Source organism: Scleropages formosus, chromosome 24 (assembly GCF_900964775.1).
Source record: "Scleropages formosus chromosome 24, fSclFor1.1, whole genome shotgun sequence".
Lineage (NCBI taxonomy): Eukaryota > Metazoa > Chordata > Actinopteri > Osteoglossiformes > Osteoglossidae > Scleropages > Scleropages formosus.
Window position 1 is genome coordinate 7024321 of NC_041829.1, and position 18296 is coordinate 7042616.

At 39.6% G+C, this 18296-nt stretch overlaps 1 protein-coding gene across 6 annotated transcripts in view; it reads left to right on the top strand.

Moving 5' to 3' along the window:
- LOC108936513 (protein piccolo-like) overlaps positions 1-18296 on the top strand; it is a 93003-nt gene that overhangs the window by 52250 nt on the left and 22457 nt on the right. For 5 of the 6 annotated variants that reach the window (XM_018755912.2, XM_018755907.2, XM_018755910.2 and 2 more), the window contains exons 8-19: positions 2150-2218; positions 3921-4036; positions 4368-4443; positions 5166-5291; positions 10869-10977; positions 11370-11437; positions 12280-12491; positions 13945-13995; positions 14997-15127; positions 16327-16353; positions 17139-17232; positions 18116-18187. In XM_018755912.2, the coding sequence (XP_018611428.2) occupies positions 2150-2218; positions 3921-4036; positions 4368-4443; positions 5166-5291; positions 10869-10977; positions 11370-11437; positions 12280-12491; positions 13945-13995; positions 14997-15127; positions 16327-16353; positions 17139-17232; positions 18116-18187 (1151 nt within the window). The remainder of the gene's footprint in view (positions 1-2149; positions 2219-3920; positions 4037-4367; positions 4444-5165; positions 5292-10868; positions 10978-11369; positions 11438-12279; positions 12492-13944; positions 13996-14996; positions 15128-16326; positions 16354-17138; positions 17233-18115; positions 18188-18296) is intronic. The other variant, XM_018755908.2, reaches the window with a different exon arrangement.

Genomic DNA, 18296 nt, shown 5'->3' on the forward strand with positions numbered 1-18296 from the left:
CCTCTTTCTACGTACCTTTTTTAATTCATCAGTAATAGTAACCCTAAATTTAAGAAATGTTGGAATCTAATAGATTGCATTCATACAGATACAGTACGTTAACAAATATGACCAATATTGTAAAGGTACTGATTTTAACTTTGACATTCATGGTACATGTAAATTTTGTAGTACTAACTCCACGATAATCCATACTGTTGCAACAGGCATAGCTGTATACATATACCTGTGATGACGACATAGTTATTAGCAACAATACCTCCATTTGAGGTTTTTAATAATTACACCGTGTAACAAATTTTTACTTTTTTTGTTCCTGGGTAGTGAGTGTCATTTCCTTATTGCTTATGCCTAAACAGTATACAAAATGCCTATTATTCCCTTCAAACTTTGCTTTTTTGATGAGGAACTGATATTTTGAAATGTACCTATTTCCAATGGGAAAATGGGCAAATTTGCACATTTTCATTCACATAAAGTCAGAAAGAAACATAAAAGCGAGCGAAGCGAGTTGTATTTCGAGGTTTACGATTATACTGTAAATCGCTGTCACGAATTCAGCCCCCAAATATAGTCTCCCATGTTCTTGTTATATGCTCCTCTATTGTGGCGCTCAAAGTCCAGTATATCCTGGTGGAAGCGCTCACCTGGCTCCTCCGAATATGCTCCCATGTTCTCCTTGAATTTATCAGTGTGAGCTTCAAGGATACGGACTTTGAGAGACATCCTGCAGCCCATTTTGTCGTAGTTCTTCACCAGTCTCAACCAGCTCCACCTAGTTTTCAGCCTTGAGATTGCCTAAGAACCCCGAACCACTGTGGCAAAGCTATCCCAAGCTGCTTTCTGCTTCCTAGTGAGCTTCTTGGGGAATTCCTTGCACTCCAGGATCTTCTTTATCTGTGGTCTGACAAAGGCGCCGGCTTTGACCTTTGCCTCATGCAGCTCAGGGAAGAAGTCTTGAAGGTACTTAAAGGATGCAGACTCCTTATCTAGAGGTGTGACAAATAGCTTCATAAGGCCCAATTTTATGTGCGTTGGTGGCATCAACACCTTCCAGGGGTCCACCAGTGGCTCCCACTTGGGCAGTCTCAAGGCTGAAAACTACTTGGAGCTGGTTGAGACTCTGGTGAAAAACTACAACGAAATGGGCTCCAGGATGTCTCTCAAAGTCCATATCTTTGATAAATTCAAGGAGAACATGGGAGCATATTCGGAGGAGCCAGGTGAGCGCTTCCACCAGGACACACTGGACTTTGAACACTGCTACCAAGGAGCATATAACAAGAACATAATGAGAGACAATAATTGGGGGCTGATTTGTGAAAGTGATTTACATTATAATCATAAATCTTGAAAAATTACTCGCTTGTAAATCTCTTGTGGTCGTTTTTGTATAACTTCAGTATAAATATATGTTCAGGTTGATTCATATGTAGGGGGTGTGGTGGCGCAGTGGGTTGGACCCATGGTCCTGCTCTCCGGTAGGTCTGGGGTTCGAGTCCCGCTTGGGGTGCCTTGCGATGGACTGGCGTCCTGTCCTGGGTGTGTCCCCTCCCCCTCTGGCCTTACTCCCTTTGTTACCGGGTAGGCTCCCGTTCCCTGTGTGGGACAAGCGGTTCTGAAAATGTGTGTGTGATATTTGCCTATTTTTCCACTGGAAATGGGTAAATTTCAAAATATCTGTATCTGGTCACAAAAGCAAAGTCTGAAGGAAATAATAAGCATTTTCTATACTTTTTAGGCATAAGCAATAAGGAAATAACACTTACTACCCAGGAAAAAACATTATGTTACATAGTGTATTGATTTAATGCTGTGTTTAAGTGTTTTATAAACTCATGTTTTGTGTTTTTTTTTTTTTTTTTTTTTTTGTGATTTTTTTTTTAATGGATTTTTCTTACTTTGTTGTTTCACATGTAACACTGGTGTTCCCCCTTCATGTTTTTGAAGTCCCTAAAATGTTTATGTTCAGGATTAACCTATAATCTGACTCAGTTATTAGCAGGCTGTGCATGCAAGAGAATTAAGTTTATGTCAATACTCAGTGCTTTAAGACCTGAAAAGGACAGGGTGAAGGACTATTAAACTGATAAGACAGGAAAAAATGTCATACACTCCATATCAAACTATTAATTTGCCTTGGTTGCAGCACTAAGTGACTCCCTGGTGACTTTGAACAGAGATGATCCAAGAAACTCTCATGAAAATATCAAAAACGGTAGAGTATTAGTTGAATTATACACCACCGGACCATTGCCTCTCACCAAGAAATCATCTGTAAAAAAGTTAATATTTCACTAAATGTTGATATGCATTTCCATATGATAGAGCCTATTTGCTATAAACAGTTTGTTTACACTCTCAAACATTCATGTGCCTGGGAAAATGTCATTGGTAACTAATTTACACTGTATCCTATGTAGTTATGTTTCTCACCTCACTGTACTTATTAGTAATGCCATTTATTTGTAAAGACCTTTTAACAGTATTAATAATCAGCTAGGAGAGACAAATGATTGACAATTAAAATTAATGCTAACATATGAATTTATTCAGTTGGAACCATTCACCTTAAGAAAAAAAAGGTTGACTTAAAATTTTTTGTAGTAGTGTACCATTTAGTTTCATATAACTTTGCATCACAGCAGAACCACTAACTGGATGTAGAAGGTGAGAGTTCCAATAAGTTTCCAAACCCATAAGGCATAAATCGACTTTTTCCATATGTTTCATGGTTTGAACGAACACTTCCGACCCATTGAAATTCATGTCCATACGCACCCAGGCAATCACGCAGTAGCCTCCAGCATTGCATATCTGGTGCAGTCATGCGTACGTGTGTTCCCACTACAGAGGTATGTCTGAATGCAAAAACACTTGTCTCCAAGCTCTGCTCAATGGTTACCATTGCAACTCACCTGAACCATTGGTCCACGCCATGACCGATACATGACCCTGTACTGTTAATGGAGGCTAATATGAACCCTTTGAGTTTGAAATGTGTACCCGCTGATTATTCACATTTACACGGACTCTGCTTTTGAGGAGGCAAAAAAAAAAAAAAAAACTATACAGCTATCGTATACTGGAGACTGAGATTCCTAATTAAAAGATTAATGTATAGTAAAGTTTTAATCTATGTGAAAACTATCTCATACATTCTGTACTCACCTATATTTATGTTAAAGGTCAGCAAGAACACTGACAGAATATATCTGATTAATTTATCAACCATTTAATAATAATGATGCTATGTTACGGTTTCATGATTGAAAATTCCTGGAAAATAATATAAGATTTAGCTTGCTTTACCGACTGTACTTCTAGAGTTACCTCACGCCACACTGTGCCATAGGTCAGGAATCTTTTACGGAACATCCTGACCACCAAATGTATTTGTATTACAGAATATTAAACTGGAATATTACACTATAATATTATATTATAGAGGATATTAAACATCCTCACACCTTTGAAATGCTTCCTCCTGTCAATGGTTTTTTATGTTTTTTAAATTTTTTTTTTGCTAAGACAACGGACAGCATGATACATTACCTTTTAATAGACTTATTTTAACTTCTCGGTTATTTGTACATTTTGGTTTTCTTCGGGGGAATAAAGGCCGACATGCTGTCAGCAGGGTGTGGTAGTCAACAGGGATAACATTCAACCCCACCTTGGAAAGCCTCTCTCCCCCTTCCACTCATGTGTCGTCTTGAACCCGTTTCCCTCGTGCCTCTTCTCACCGTCTGTTCCCGTCACTCGTTTCGTTGCATGACCTGTGGGCGCACGCAGCAGAAGTGCAGATAGGGGCTGCCCTGCCTCCCCCTCTGCCTGCCTGGCTGCGCAGTCATACAGGTCCTGCTCTTCCTGGGTGTCTGTGCCAGTCGGGTCGATTCATTTTGACTTGGTTCCCAAAGCGTACCATCTGCGGCGGGAGGAGACGGACTGGTTCGACAAGCCCCGTGAGGCCCGGGTGGAGAATGGGCATGCGTCCGAGAGGCGACAAGGGACCCACAAACATCAACAAGGAGACGTAAGGGGGTTGCTGGGATACTGTAGCACTTCTCTTTTGGGAATTAAATCTGTGCTCCGGTGCAGTAGGGGAGTGGGAGGTTAAGGAGTTATTTTTATTTTCTTAATGAGGCTGGATTTACAGAATTGGACTTCATATATGGTTTTCAAGAATAATTCATTCATTTATAGATCACTCGTCCACCGTTACAGTGTTTGATAACTGCTTAATATAAATTTCTTGCTGTTTTAAGGTGGTATTTCATTTAACCACTTGTGTTGTTTTCCATGTTACTGCAGTTACTCTTCCACGGTAAAACGGTTATTCCTTTATTTATCTTTTCTCTCCCCAGGTGAAACCTGTTCAGTACCCTTTTCCTCACACTAGGGTCAAACTGCAGAGGGACTCGAAAGACCACAGTGTGTCAGGTAAAGCAGGAGAACTCAACTCACTGTAGGCCTTTACTCGCAATGAATTCAATACCTTCCTGGAAAGTAACCCTTTTCGGTACATTTACATAGTCTACTTCGTGTTGTATGTTTCACTTAATAGATTCATATAAGATGAATGAGCAGAGCAGATTTTTAAATAAAAATAAATTCTATATGTAACCGTTTTTTCTTCAATTTCTTCCAAAGGAACATGGGAGTAATTATCTTACACACTAAAATCTACTAATTAAACATGACTTTGGAGAAATTTTGGCCCGCTGCCCCGTCCATCTACAACACTGTGTGGCATAAACGGCGCTGTATTATTGAGTGCTGTAGAACCTAGTGTGCACCCTGGGGGTCTGTGACACACCATCTGAGAGTGTGGACATGACGAAACACTTGCAGGCATGCCATTTTCGTCCAGATTTCAAGCTACTGTGGGCTCCAAAGAGAGACTCTTTCATTCTACTTCTGCCGCGTTGGCTTCAGTCCCTAGCACAGTCATTAAATCCATAACAGACTAATTTCCATGTCAGATTATTGTCGACAGTTAATGAATCATGTTACTAATTAATTCCTCAATTTATATATGTTGATTTTTTTTCCCAGTCTCCAAACATGCAGTTTATGTCTAATTAGCTTCAAAACTGCTTATTTATACATGAGAAAGTTAATACAAATTATTATTATATAATTTTTTTGTTTTATTTTTTCAGGGAATGGGTTCGGTATCAGAGTGGTCGGGGGCAAGGAGATTCCCGGGACTAATGGTGAAATCGGTGCATACATTGCCAAAGTTTTACCCGGAGGTGCTGCAGAACAGACAGGCAAGGTTGCGGAGGGTAAGTGCTCCATTACCCCCTTGAAATCATTACAGGAGTGGCTGCCAATACCTGTGGTCAGGGGTACTCCATCAAGTGTGCGCGAGGTTAGCTGGTAAAGACACATAGTGTAAATTAAAGCTTGTTTCCGCCTCGAGAGAGCGACAGGGAGGGTCAGAGGTGGAGCAGGCCGTCCGTTCGATTAATCTGTTGCATACTGGCTTCATTTGTACCAGATGCCAGACTGAAAATTTACCTTGATTTAAATGCAACAGGTAGCATGAGTAACAAATCACACGTGGAATTGAAATCCGCTTACAACGCGGAAAAAAGCCAAAAGGCAGCAGTGGAAAGGACAATAACACTTCTGAGGCTGATGCTGGGAAGAAGAATATTCTGGATGATGATTTCTTCTTTTTCTTCTTGTAACAAGTTTCAAAAGTAGTCACTTGATCCTTTGGATGCCCATGTCAAGTCACGTGATGAATTTCAGTAGGTCAAGCAATCTGTACAAATATTTTTTTTCAGAAAGAGATTAATTTTTGATACTTTTTAAAATAGCCTTTGAAAGAACTGAAGATAAAAAAAAAAAAAATTATAACTGTGCTTAATCTGTGTTTAATACAGAAGGTGTTCTGGTTTTTTGACATATAGGTTGCAGATCATCTAACAGCCCCTACTTCTGCCCTATAGACCAATAATTGCCGTTGGTCATTTAAGTGATTATATTTGATTATAGATGTTAGCAGACGTGATGTTTGAGAGTCCAGGATTTGCTCATTCTTCACAGCACAAGCCATTCCTCCTTTAGGGACGCAGAAGGCATAACCTGCCAACATTAGTTTGAGAGCATCAGATATTAAACAGGCACTGGATACGAAAAATGAATCCAGCCGGTCAATATTGAGTGAGCCAAATGAATGTGAGTGAGCCAAAAGATCTAGGGTGGGATTCTGAATCCTCATTACTCACAGTCATGAAGACGCTTCTGAATTTGCTGAAGAAAAATTTCTCCCAGGGAGACAAGAGTATCGTGATAATGTCATAGTAATACATTGTCTTCTCTAAATCCAATTTTCACTGCCTTTTCATTAGGATGTACATATATGTTTTTATATTTTTTCCACACATTTTCCGCACAATTGAAGTATCAATTTTAAGAATGGTTGTAGTTATTGTTTCATTAAATATTCTGTGAAATATTTGATAAAATATTAAAAAAAAGTCACAATGCAACATAAAGTGGAAAAATCCAGTCATCTGATATGTTGCCTGATGTTATTTTAAAAAGGGCGGTATGTCCCAGGAGCTGAGATTGACAGAATTAAATTCCAGCCCACCGTACTACAGTTTCTTACTGTATCACTGGAATTCCCAGGTCTTCAAATGAGGCTTCAAGATTCCTGTAGTATTTCAATTCATGTAATATGTAACTATATTAAAAAAAAAAAAAGAAATGGGGGAAAAAAGCGTTCACGTATTGTTAATTAAGTTGTTAAAGGAAAAGAATTGTGCATCGCTTTCATTTTCATTTCACACCTAGTCCAGTAACATGTTGGTGTGAGAACTGTTAGCTGACCTCAAATCACACACTAAAGATAAAAACATATTGGTGCTGATGCAGTTTACGAGTCTTTTTGCTACTTGTTAAACATTGTTCAGCTTTTTAAAATTAAATAGCATTTCTGAGAGTAAAATCTACACAGCATTTTAGGAAGAATATTACTTTGAGTAACAAATACACTTTAGGCATGTTACTGGGGCAGTTGTGTTTATAGTAATACAGTGGCTGAAGATGTGTTATCCTTTGTTGCACTTCTTATTAACTTTTTATCCAGGTCCTTTGTCCAAGACAACTTAAAATGTAAGATAAACAAATTTACAATGATTTACCCACTTACAAAGCAGGGTATTTTTTTTTACTAGATTTAGGGGTAAGTACCTTGCCTAAGGGTACTACGGGAGGAGTGATATTTGAACCTGAGTTGTCTCAGTCCCTGATAATTGTAAGCACCTTTAAATTATCATAACAGAACTGAATCTGGTAATTCGGTTCTGATTTATACTTACCTTAATTGAGGACTGTGATTGCTTGAGACTGTCATATTATGAAGTATAATTTTGAAATAGAAGAAACCTTCTGAGAGCGTATAGTGTGTAAATCTGTTTGCAAGCATCTGATACAAACTGTCATGCAGAATAAAATACCTGTTGAAGAAGTTAAATCAGTCTGATATCTAATGAAATTAATTTTTCCTGAAAAATATGATGTATCTATTTTAATAATCCCTTGTTTTTACTACACAGAACCGTGTTACATGTGGGCTGAGTGAATAGAGAATGTTTGCATTTTACAACATAGCCAATTCTTGACACTTGGTTCAGTTTCATTGGTTTTGACTCAAGATCATATATATTTTGCTATATAAATAGTTTATTGGCTCTTGCAGTGTTTGGGTGTGCAAACATCAGCACTGAAGCTGAGAATTGGTTGTTCATGCTGTAGCCCGTGGCATTCAAAGTGTTGCTTCAGGTAAGCCTGGGCATGTCCAGAGTCCCCAACCCTGTCACAAAACTGAAATAGCCCTGGGAAGAGCTTCCGCTCTGGATGCTGAACCCCTGAAGGCTACTGCCAGATACGGAGATGATCAACAGATCCAGTGAGAACGTAACCCCAACCCTTGCTCTGACATTTGAAGAGGTCAAAAGCAGTGGGCTCTGACCATTCCCCTTCTGTTAAAATATTCTGGTAGCGCTGCTAATGAGGTGCTAATATTTCTTAAACGCCACAGGGTGTGTTTTTCCACAACAGCGTCTTCCGTGGCTGGATTGTGACGACAAATCATGAAGCGTTGTGCAGCCTCTTGGCCTGCTTGGACTCATCCCAACCCTCAGTGTCAGTGCAAATAGAAAATAACATTCAGATCCGTTTTAACATTTTCTCAGGCAGATCTTGCAAACAGAAACCACTATTTTCAGTAGAGATCATTAGCAAATCTGCTTCTCGGTCTGCCGTGGAAGGACTTACTTTGTTCAGCTGATTCAGCTCCCCAGTTATACGGGTGCTGATTGTAGACTGTACAGAAATGAAGCATTTTTGCAGCCAGGGGTGTATTAATATCACTCAGAATCCCTGAGTGATGATTCGGTTTCTCAGTTCCAGACCCCTGAACTAAATTTAATGTGCCATATTGATTTTACCTTAATGGTCTGCGAAAGGATCAGTACTTCAGCGTTCGCCTGCAGTCTTAAAGCCTTTGTGCTCTACAGCGTAATGTTTCAAGCAAGTTATTTCAAATTACGCCTCAGTTGTCTCCCTCTTTTCGAGATTGCTCTCTATAAATTACAGCTGCCCAAATGTGGATAATAAAACAAAGATGAAAAAAGGCCTCGACTGCCAAAGTGCACCTGATGCAAAATTAATTTCATATCTCATCCTTGATGCCATTCTCAGCAGACCTGGATGGCATCATAATACTCCCTAATCCATCAGCCAAAGGGAAACTGCAGCAGCACACTTGCATCGCACCCTTCACATGCTCTTCTACTGTGGCATCTAAAAAGCCTCTGCTTTTTATTCTAAAAGGAGTGCAGTAATGCCAGGCCTGTGAAGTAGGATTTTTTTTTTTCCTCCCCTATAAATCAGTGTGTGTCAGTTCCTGGTGATTAATATTATTTTGTCTTAGACTGATCACCATCATAATAAAGATTCATTGGAAGCAGAAATGGGTTTTCATGCTCTCTGCATCTTCAGGAGCATAAAAGAACAGCTGAACTCCCTCAAAATACTTCCAAATGAGGAGATTTGAATAAACCTACATTATCCAAATGGTTAAGACAGTTACTTTACTTATCCTTATTGGACATTTGGTCAAAGACATTTCTCACAGATGTGTTACCAGTCTACTATATATATATATATATATATACACACACACAGAGACAGTAAATATACTGTATTAAACCATCTTATATAATATAATCTTTGAAAATATGTCTTCCTTTTCGCTTCATTAAATATGTGGTGTTGCACTTACCTGTTACTTAAGATCTCATTGCTAGCGACACATTTATGAAGTTGCATGAGCGTTTCTTGCTTGTAATGCTGAGGGTTAAAATGAAAAATATTGTTTAAAAAATTTTAATGAAAATACATTTTTAAAAAATACAAAGCATCACCTCATTTTGATCCACTTCCCTAGGAATCCACTTCACTTTCAAACATACCATAATTCTGAAAAGACTAAAATTGGGAGATGAACAATTTAAAACAAAAAAAACAGTGATCATTTCTTTGAATAGTAAATGCACTGTATTTTTTACGGAAGTGCTCTAACGGCAAGGAAAGCAGCACCTTAACGTGCCCCCATTGTTTGTCTCAGCACGGGAACTACGCCGTAAACAAATGGCCTACCTGAAGACACGCTTTCACCTGTGTAAGTGGAGCCCCGAGGGGCCGCTTGTGGGTTTGCAGTGAACTCCTCAAAAGAGTGTGTTTCTCCTCCCTCTCTCCTCCACGTGTCCCTTCAGTAGGCGTGTTTGCTGTGTAAGATTGGGGTAATGGGTTATGGGGGAGAAGGAAACGTGTGTCAGTGAGTCATGCAGTGGGAGAGTAGAAGAATACACGCGGGGGCCCCCTCTTAAATCCCCTTCGAAGCGAGCTGGGTAATCCTCTCAGTAACGCATCGTCTTCAAGAGAGTGGCCGCTTCGCACTCTGGTGCCCGGACCAATAGAGCTCCTGGTGAAACAGTTCTGGGAACTCAAACTGTGCCGTGATCTGTTGGGTGTGTATGTGACACCTGCAGGACTGTGTGCCTAAGTACCTCCCTCCTGAGCTGGCAAAGGGTGTCATGCTTCATGGGGCGCTTATGCAAGGATTATAAAACATACAATGGGGGAACTGGCTACAATTAAACTGAGGGCAATAAAGGATAGATAGATAGATAGATAGATAGATAGATAGATAGATAGATACTGTACATGGATGGATAAGTTTATTTATTTATGATTGATTAGTGTACATCATATATTCAGACCAGAAGCAAGATAGACTTTGCCCTATTTATTTGGCCAATGCATGTCATGCCCTGGCACGTCAGGCTTAAGTGTAATCCGGGGGGGCAAAACCAAATGGCTGGTTTATTTATGCCTCTCGACAGATGTCCGGTGTGAACAGTCTGGTAACAGAACACCCATCGCAAAGTAACAAACAAACAAAAGCACAGCCGCTCGACTGCGCATAAGCAACGGATGGTTTTCAGCTTGGAAATAAGACAACACAATATGCTGTGGGTGCTTTGCCTGGAGAGAAGATTGATGATGCCTGAATGTGGCTGGCTGGACGAGCCTCCACACATTTACATCAGCAAAGTGAAAACAGTGTAAAAGCAGCTGGTGGGAAACTCCCCACTGGAATTACTGGAGTGCATGTGGCACTGTGGCTGTGTTCAGAACAAGGGGCTACACAGTGTGGAGTGACATCTTGAAAGTGTGTGATTCTGAGCGTTAACCATGTCTCTTTATGGTTGGTTTGGACGTGTGGACTGAGCGGCAGGCAGAGAAGGACTGAATGGGACCGTGTGTCCACCTGTGTGCAGGAATTCAGGTACTGGAGTGGAACGGAATTCTGCTGATGGGCAAAACCTACGAAGAAGTCCAAGGACTTGTAGGCCAGCAGTGTTCGGAAGTGGAGATATGCATCAGGCTGTAAGTTTCCTCCCCACTCCTTTACTGATATATCCTTTTTTGTCGGCTTTGTCCAAAAAAAGACTGGAATAGGCCAACTGGCTTTCAAATTTCATAGCAATAAAGCAGGTTTATTTTTTTTATTTTTGGGGGGGGGGGTGTCACTGATTTTCAACCTTCAAATTTGAATTTAATTAGCCAAAGATGCTTTAGGATGGTAAATGCCATAAGAAAAATGCTGATGTTACCTAAATTTTTTTGAGCAAACGTTTCACTGAGAGAAAAGTAGCTTTTAATGAGTGGAGTAAGTATTTTTAGCACTGCACAAGTATTGCCTGTAAACCGATGTTATCGCTCTAGGTTTGCATTGTATCTATACACTGATGGGGTGATCCATCAAAATCTCTTTCCAGGGACTTGAACATGCTGTCTGATTCAGAACAGCTCCAGCGTCTGGAGCTCCACGACTCGATGAAGGCCGGTAGGTGGAGGACGACCGCCCGCATCTGCCTCTCTCATCCTCTCCCGTAGCTTCTGTTGGTAATGGAGGAAAGATAAGAGGGAGAATATATCCAGTCCTGCAACATTTTTAGTGCTGCATCTCATAGATGTGTGACCAGCAGTGTTTCTGCCTGGAAAAAACTGGGATGTTACATGTCAATTTGCATGCTTATTTGGGGCAGCGGGTGGCGTAGTTGTTGGAGCTGCCGCATTGCAGTGAAAGGGCTCAGATTTAGACTTATTCATTAATCTGACACCTTTCTTAAAAAGTGACTGACAGTGTTATGCTACTTACAATCATCTATTGTTTCGTACCGCAGGTTAATTCTTACTGGAGCAATTTAGGGTAAGCACAGCACCTAAATCAAGGGTACAATAGCAGAACATAGGAATCAAACCAGGGTCCTTCACATCCAAAGGTTCCTTAAGCAAGGTATCTCAACCAATCACAATCCTCAATTAATGTAAATCACCACTAAATTAACAGATTTATTTCTGTTATTACAGGGTATTTCAAGGTACCCTTGACAAAGGTACTTACCCTTGATTGATACAGTAAAAAAAAAAAAAAAAAAAAAAAAAACCTAACTCTATAAATGGGTAAATCAGTGTAAGTCACTTTGGAGAAAAGTGCCAGCTAAATATATAGATGTAAATATAACCTCACATGTCCTGGTGACAGTGGACCTCTTTAGTGTCAAATAGCGCTGTGTCAGACCTCTTCTGTCACATTCAGGGTGTGTGTGCATGTGTGTGAACGTTTCCACAGTGTACAGCATGACTTTGCAGTGTATTGTGGGTCTGTCTGTGAACGTTCTGCAGGGGACAGGCAGAGGTCCCCGGGCGTGGACCCCAAGCAGCTGGCCGCCGAGTTGCAAAAGGTTTCCCAGCAGCAGGGCCCTTCCGCAGGCCTATCTGCAACAGAGAAAGGACCCCATGGCCATTCGGGCACCACGTCCGCCGCCTCGAGTGCCGTGCCCAGTCCGGGACAGCCGGGATCCCCCTCCGTGAGCAAAAAGAGACACAGCAGCAAAGTAAGAGACCTGGCTTTCAGCTCGTCAGCCTGTCAGTGGGAAAAAATGCATTACCTTCCATTAGCATATCGTTATGGAATATTATACAGTATAAGAGGAACATGATATGGGTGTATGAAGAGTATCCAGAATCAGTGAGTGGATGTAATTTCTTAGATGGACTCAATAAAGCAAAAATAGGTGCCTTAAAAGTGAGGCTAAAATGTTCAAATTGAGATATAAAGTCTGACATAATTCATCATTTTTCTTTTTTTTTCTTTTTTTTTTGTCAGCATTCAGCTTTGCATTTTTTATTTTTGGACTAAGGAGTATTGCTGTCACTTTTTGGCATCTGCAGCTGCCACACCCACTTAAGAAGTGACAAAGCGTGCGGCACGGGGGCCAGCGCTTCGGCTGGTGTGTCGAACCCGAAAAAGTGCGACACGTAACAGCATCTGGCGGAAAGGGTGAAACTGCAGGGGGCGAATTATTCACATATTCCCATTCAACTGCCATTACCCTTTCCCACGTTCCACAGCTGCCTTCGCACACAGCAGTCACATCGCTGCAAAAAAATGTCAGCATGTATTTATCTACCAATCTGCATGTTTGTTTTTAATTTTCTTTTTTTTTTTTTTTTTTTTTTTTTGATGTCCACGCTTAAAGTCTTCAGCCATGCTGCAGTCTGGAGTCATACATATTTCAACTGGTGATGTGTTTAAAAATAGGGTTTTCATATCGAATCCTTCACTGGAGCTCTGCCTGGAGTTCCTTTATCTTTAAATGTGGTTCCGCCGTACGCCCAGAATGCCTAATGCTCTTCCCTGCCAACCGCGTTTAAAGTCGTATCTTCGACTGATATGAGCCGTCGAGACGACCTTCCCCTGCACACGCAAGCCGTGGTCTGGGACCTAAAGGACACACAGGCTGCAGTTGCTCATCTGGGTCCTGGATTATAAATCCATCTCTGGCTAAAATGGATGCGCTGGCAACTCCTGCAAAAGGGGAGATAACTACACAATGAATTATTTATATTTCCTTATTTTATTTTTCTTTCCTGAGGAGGAAAGGGAGCCAATCAAGGAAGTGCGCAATCATCCATATCCCATGTAAATTAGTCGAAGTCTTACCTATTATCATGTCTCTCAGGAGTTCTGGATACAAATGAAGGTTGAATGCGTTTATTAGTGAAGCTCTGCTTAAGAGAGAGAATTAGTACCTTTCTGATCCAGTGCAGTGAGTAGTGTTCTTCCGTTATGGCATCAGTGCCAAAAGTTTGCAGTCTTGTAAATGGAAGAATTTTTCTGGAACCCTGTCTCTGACTTGGCAAATGTGGTGCTGTCATTGTACAAATGTCTTGGGAAGGTGCAGTCCAGCAAGTTTCCAGCAAGTTATAAATACCAGTGTGGGTTTGTACAAGTTTTATTCTTGGAAGCAACCTTGTTGATTGCTCACTGCTGCTGTGTTTTCTCAGCCTGCAGATGCATCCAAGACTCCATCCCATCCAATCACAGGTGAAATACAGGTGCGTTTATTACATACCTTGATAATATAAAAAAATCACCGCAACTGTATCTGCATGTAGCAAATTCCTCTTAAAAATGTACACATACATGTTAGTAAGCTCCGTGTTTTATGCTATAATAAATGTTACCCCTATGAACACAATTGGCACCAAACGCCAGTTCATAACTTCATTTTTTTCATAAACTCTACCCTCTATATTATAGTCAATCCAAGCATAATAATAAAGATGCCTTTTCAATTATCCTTTGCAATGTTTTGTAGACATTTCAGAAAAGGTATAATAAATTAATAAATTAATATAATAATAAATTATCTAAGAATCTTCTTATATGTGCAACATTTGTCAGCATCAGGCCACTTTCAATTTATTTATTATTATTTTATTTTATTATGTACATTAATAGAAGCATAATTGTAAATATGTACCTCGATTCATTACCAGAGAAGTTTGAAATATAACTAAAATAAGAAATATGCTGTAAAATTTGTTTTCACATTTTTAATTGCTATGAGTAAATAAACATTCAAACATTTTCATAAACTATGAGTTGCATTCAAATTTCTCGATTTGAAATGTTTGAAAATAAGACCGTAATCTTCTGAAATCCCTGTTCAGTACCAGTTGTTCACATATTTATCCCAAAAGTATGAGCAAGATTCATCATCTTGTTATTGAACACTCAGAAACACCAGACCTGAGCTGTTAAGTTATGCAGTGGAAGCCTGCAGAATCAAGTCATACAATCTTATTTAGCTTGGGTGCTCTTTACTGCCAACTAAGGACTAGAAATAGAACTGCAGCTGAAGTTTGCGCCACAATATTTTTTTTTTTAAATTGAAAAGCGAAGAAAATACAATTAAAAATAAATAAAGGCAAATGCTTGTGTTTTTCAAAATGTGTAACCTGAACATTTGCAGCAGGAGCACCCAGAGAAGCACTTTATATGCTGTTTGTGAATGTACTATATTCTTATTGTTTGGCTTAACCAATGTTTTCAGCTTCAAATAAATTACGACAAGCATCTCGGTAATCTAATCGTCCACGTGCTGCAAGCGAGAAACCTGGCCCCAAGAGACAACAATGGCTATTCCGACCCTTTCGTCAAAGTTTACCTGCTGCCAGGGAGAGGGTGAGTGCTAAAGCACCTTCATTGCAATATTAATTTATTGTTACGGTTAAGACACAGAATTACATTTCTGATAAAAAGCTACATTACAGCAACATCTTGCACTGCTTATACATTATCTGAAGAACCAGAATTTTTCACCCGTAATGTTTTTGCACTCCCTTATCACTTCTGTAATTAAGTTATTGTTCTTTTTGATTTAATTTTCACTGGTTGACAGATGAGTCTTTAGTTTCACAGTGGTGTATAATTAGCTTTTAATGGCCACAGCTCTGCCATCACACATTTTTACTCTTTATGTTCAGCATTTTATATTTTGTGGCTCTTTGATGTCTGATAATTGCTCCTACCTTGATATTTAATTGGAGGTCAAAATCTGAAAGTGCCATCCTGTTTTACCCCAGCTGTGGAAAAATGTGAGAACAATTGCAATGTCTTACTCATCTCACTTCTCTGCAGAGACTTGTTTTGTTTCCCTGATGTCTGACGCACTTCGGCTCCAGTGTCGTGTCTCATGACGTCATGCACGCTTTGACATGAACTGATATTTGAAAAGAGATGAAAAAAAAGTTTTTTTTCTTTGGTGTCATAAATATTGCATGGTGCAGTATTTTATTTTTATACAGGAAAGACTTGAAAAGGCAGAATTTAAATCAGCAGAGAACAGTTGAATATGATGAGTATGAATAATTTCCCGTTTTCCTGGTATTTATTTATTTATTTATTTATTACCTTTTCTGGTATTACTGAACGGCATGAAACTAACACTACGCACATTTCAGTCAACTGACTTATGATTACATTACAAATATCTGACTATGGATTTTATCCTTATTCCTTCCTCAGAAGGGCCAGTCTACAAATAGGCTGCAGAATCGGTATTTTTTATTTTTTCCTCCGTAATGTCATCCGCAATGTGAGGAACGCAGTATCTTGGTTTCCGATTTGATTACGCTCCATTAAGCTCCGCTACTCCCAGCTTTACCTTACCGAGTGCAGCAGTGCCGTGAACACTGAGAGAAGCCCCCTTGCCTGGCGAGCATGTTTTGCTCCCTGCGCCTTATAACCCTGAATTTTTATTCTGTATTATTATTGTTATTGTTATTATTCTTTTATTTTGCAATTTAGTCCCCCATTTTACTTTTCTGACTGATTTTTTTTTGTCAAATTTACAACTGTTGCAAACCTTCCGGGACTGTCAGCCAAGTGATGGTTGTTCAGAACGCAAGGTAGTGTCACTGCATTTCCTCTTTGCTTTACCTGTGCCCCACCCATGTCAGAGTGTCCGTCTCCCTCCATGTGTCATCTGACCGGGCATTATCCTGCTGTTTGGGCAGGAGGGAATTTAGCCTCCTGACCCCAGTTACCATAAATTTACACCAATTGTCTGAAAATGTGGTGTGCAGTACAAGAAACCCTGAAAATTCTGAAGGAAAATAAAGATGGTAATGCTTATTTTCCTCAAATACCCAATTTGTTTATGATTACGCAATAAGAGGTCATTACATCAGACACTAGGAGAAAATAAATATTTTACCTGTACTAGTATCGAGTGTCAAACTGAAGTTTGTACAAAATCTCAACATTATGTCCACCCACATCCCTTACTCTGGCTTTCATTGTTCCGTTGCCAGTGTAATAATTCATTTCCATCCTCATTCTTGATGTGCTGTATTTGCTCTATGCAACAGAATCAAAAAATGGGCTTTTGTGTTTTTTTTTTAATTCCTGCTCACATGAGCACATTAACATGTCTGAATACAAGTTAATTGTGAGAAATCGATTCACTGAAAATTGTTAACCCCATTACAGACATCGTTGTTGCTGAGTAATTGTCATTATCCGTCTTCTGTTTTAGAATTAAGTCCGTTCTTTTACAGACTTTTTCCGCAACATTCTAAAAATCCCATGAGGTCTAATGCATGTGCCATTCAAAAATCACAGGTATCTCAGTAAAATGTGTGATGGTTTACTCCAAGTAACTTCTGTTCTTTTTTGTTACATTTTCTTTCAGTGCTGAGAACAAGAGGCGAACCAAGCATGCGCAAAAAAGCCTGAATCCAGAATGGAACCAGACAGTCATTTATAAAAATATTCATCTGGAACAGGTGCCACCATTTCTACTTTGTGATTTTTTTTTTTTTTTAAACTATCTTTGAAACCATACCAAAGGGGTCCATGGTTGTTTATTTTAAATATCAGTGTGTGTGCCGTTAACTTCACTAAGTACACCTCCAAAAAAAGTCACTTTTTAAAAATAATTCCTTTGCTGTGATACAACTAAAAAAAAACATCTGTTGTAAGCAACCCCATGCCAAAATGTCTCACTAGTATTTTTTTCTTATTATATCTCTTTCCAAAACATGAGTCACCCTCAATTTGTATGTACTCCAAAGCCAACTTATTATGATGGAGTAGGATATTGGTTAATCCTCCCTTAAAGCTTGCTTATTAGTGGAAATTTTAACTGAAATAGGGAAATTAGATAGATATAGGTGTTGAGGGGATGAGTTTGCCTTGAAACTCTACTTTGGGAAACAAATGAGACTCTTGGGTTTTCTTCTTTTAATCTCCTGATCATGCTGTTTTTCCCTCGATGAGTGAGTTGTGACACCCAGCATCTCAGAGTTAATTTTCTGATACCTTGGTAACTTCTTGCAAACAAATGTTGATCTTCCAAATGGTAAAACGGCTTAGGAGTCTTCCTGTTGGACAATTGCGTCTTCAGTCAGTATTTGCTATAGTAAATAATCATTTTGAGCAGCTTTTCAGAACAGTGTCTGCTAACTAAACAAGCTTAAATGTACTTTTAGGGCTCATCTGATTAGGATCTACAAGTCCAGGGATCAGGACCTTGTATGTGTTTATTTTCTTGAGACAATAGTCTGATTGAGAGCAAAGATCATTTGAGTGACTGTAGAAAGACTGTGGTGTGATCTGAGCTCGTTTGACCTGGTTTTCTCATAAACCTCCTTGTGTGTCCAACCATAGTTGAAGAAGAAGACCCTGGAGGTGACCGTCTGGGATTATGACAGATCCTCATCCAATGACTTCCTTGGTGAAGTGAGTTGAGAGCAGTTACAACGTTGACCTCAGCCATGTGGATTTTTGCCCAAGAATGTGAAGTCCATGCGACACGGGTCTGCTGTAACCTTCCACAATGACCGCTTTG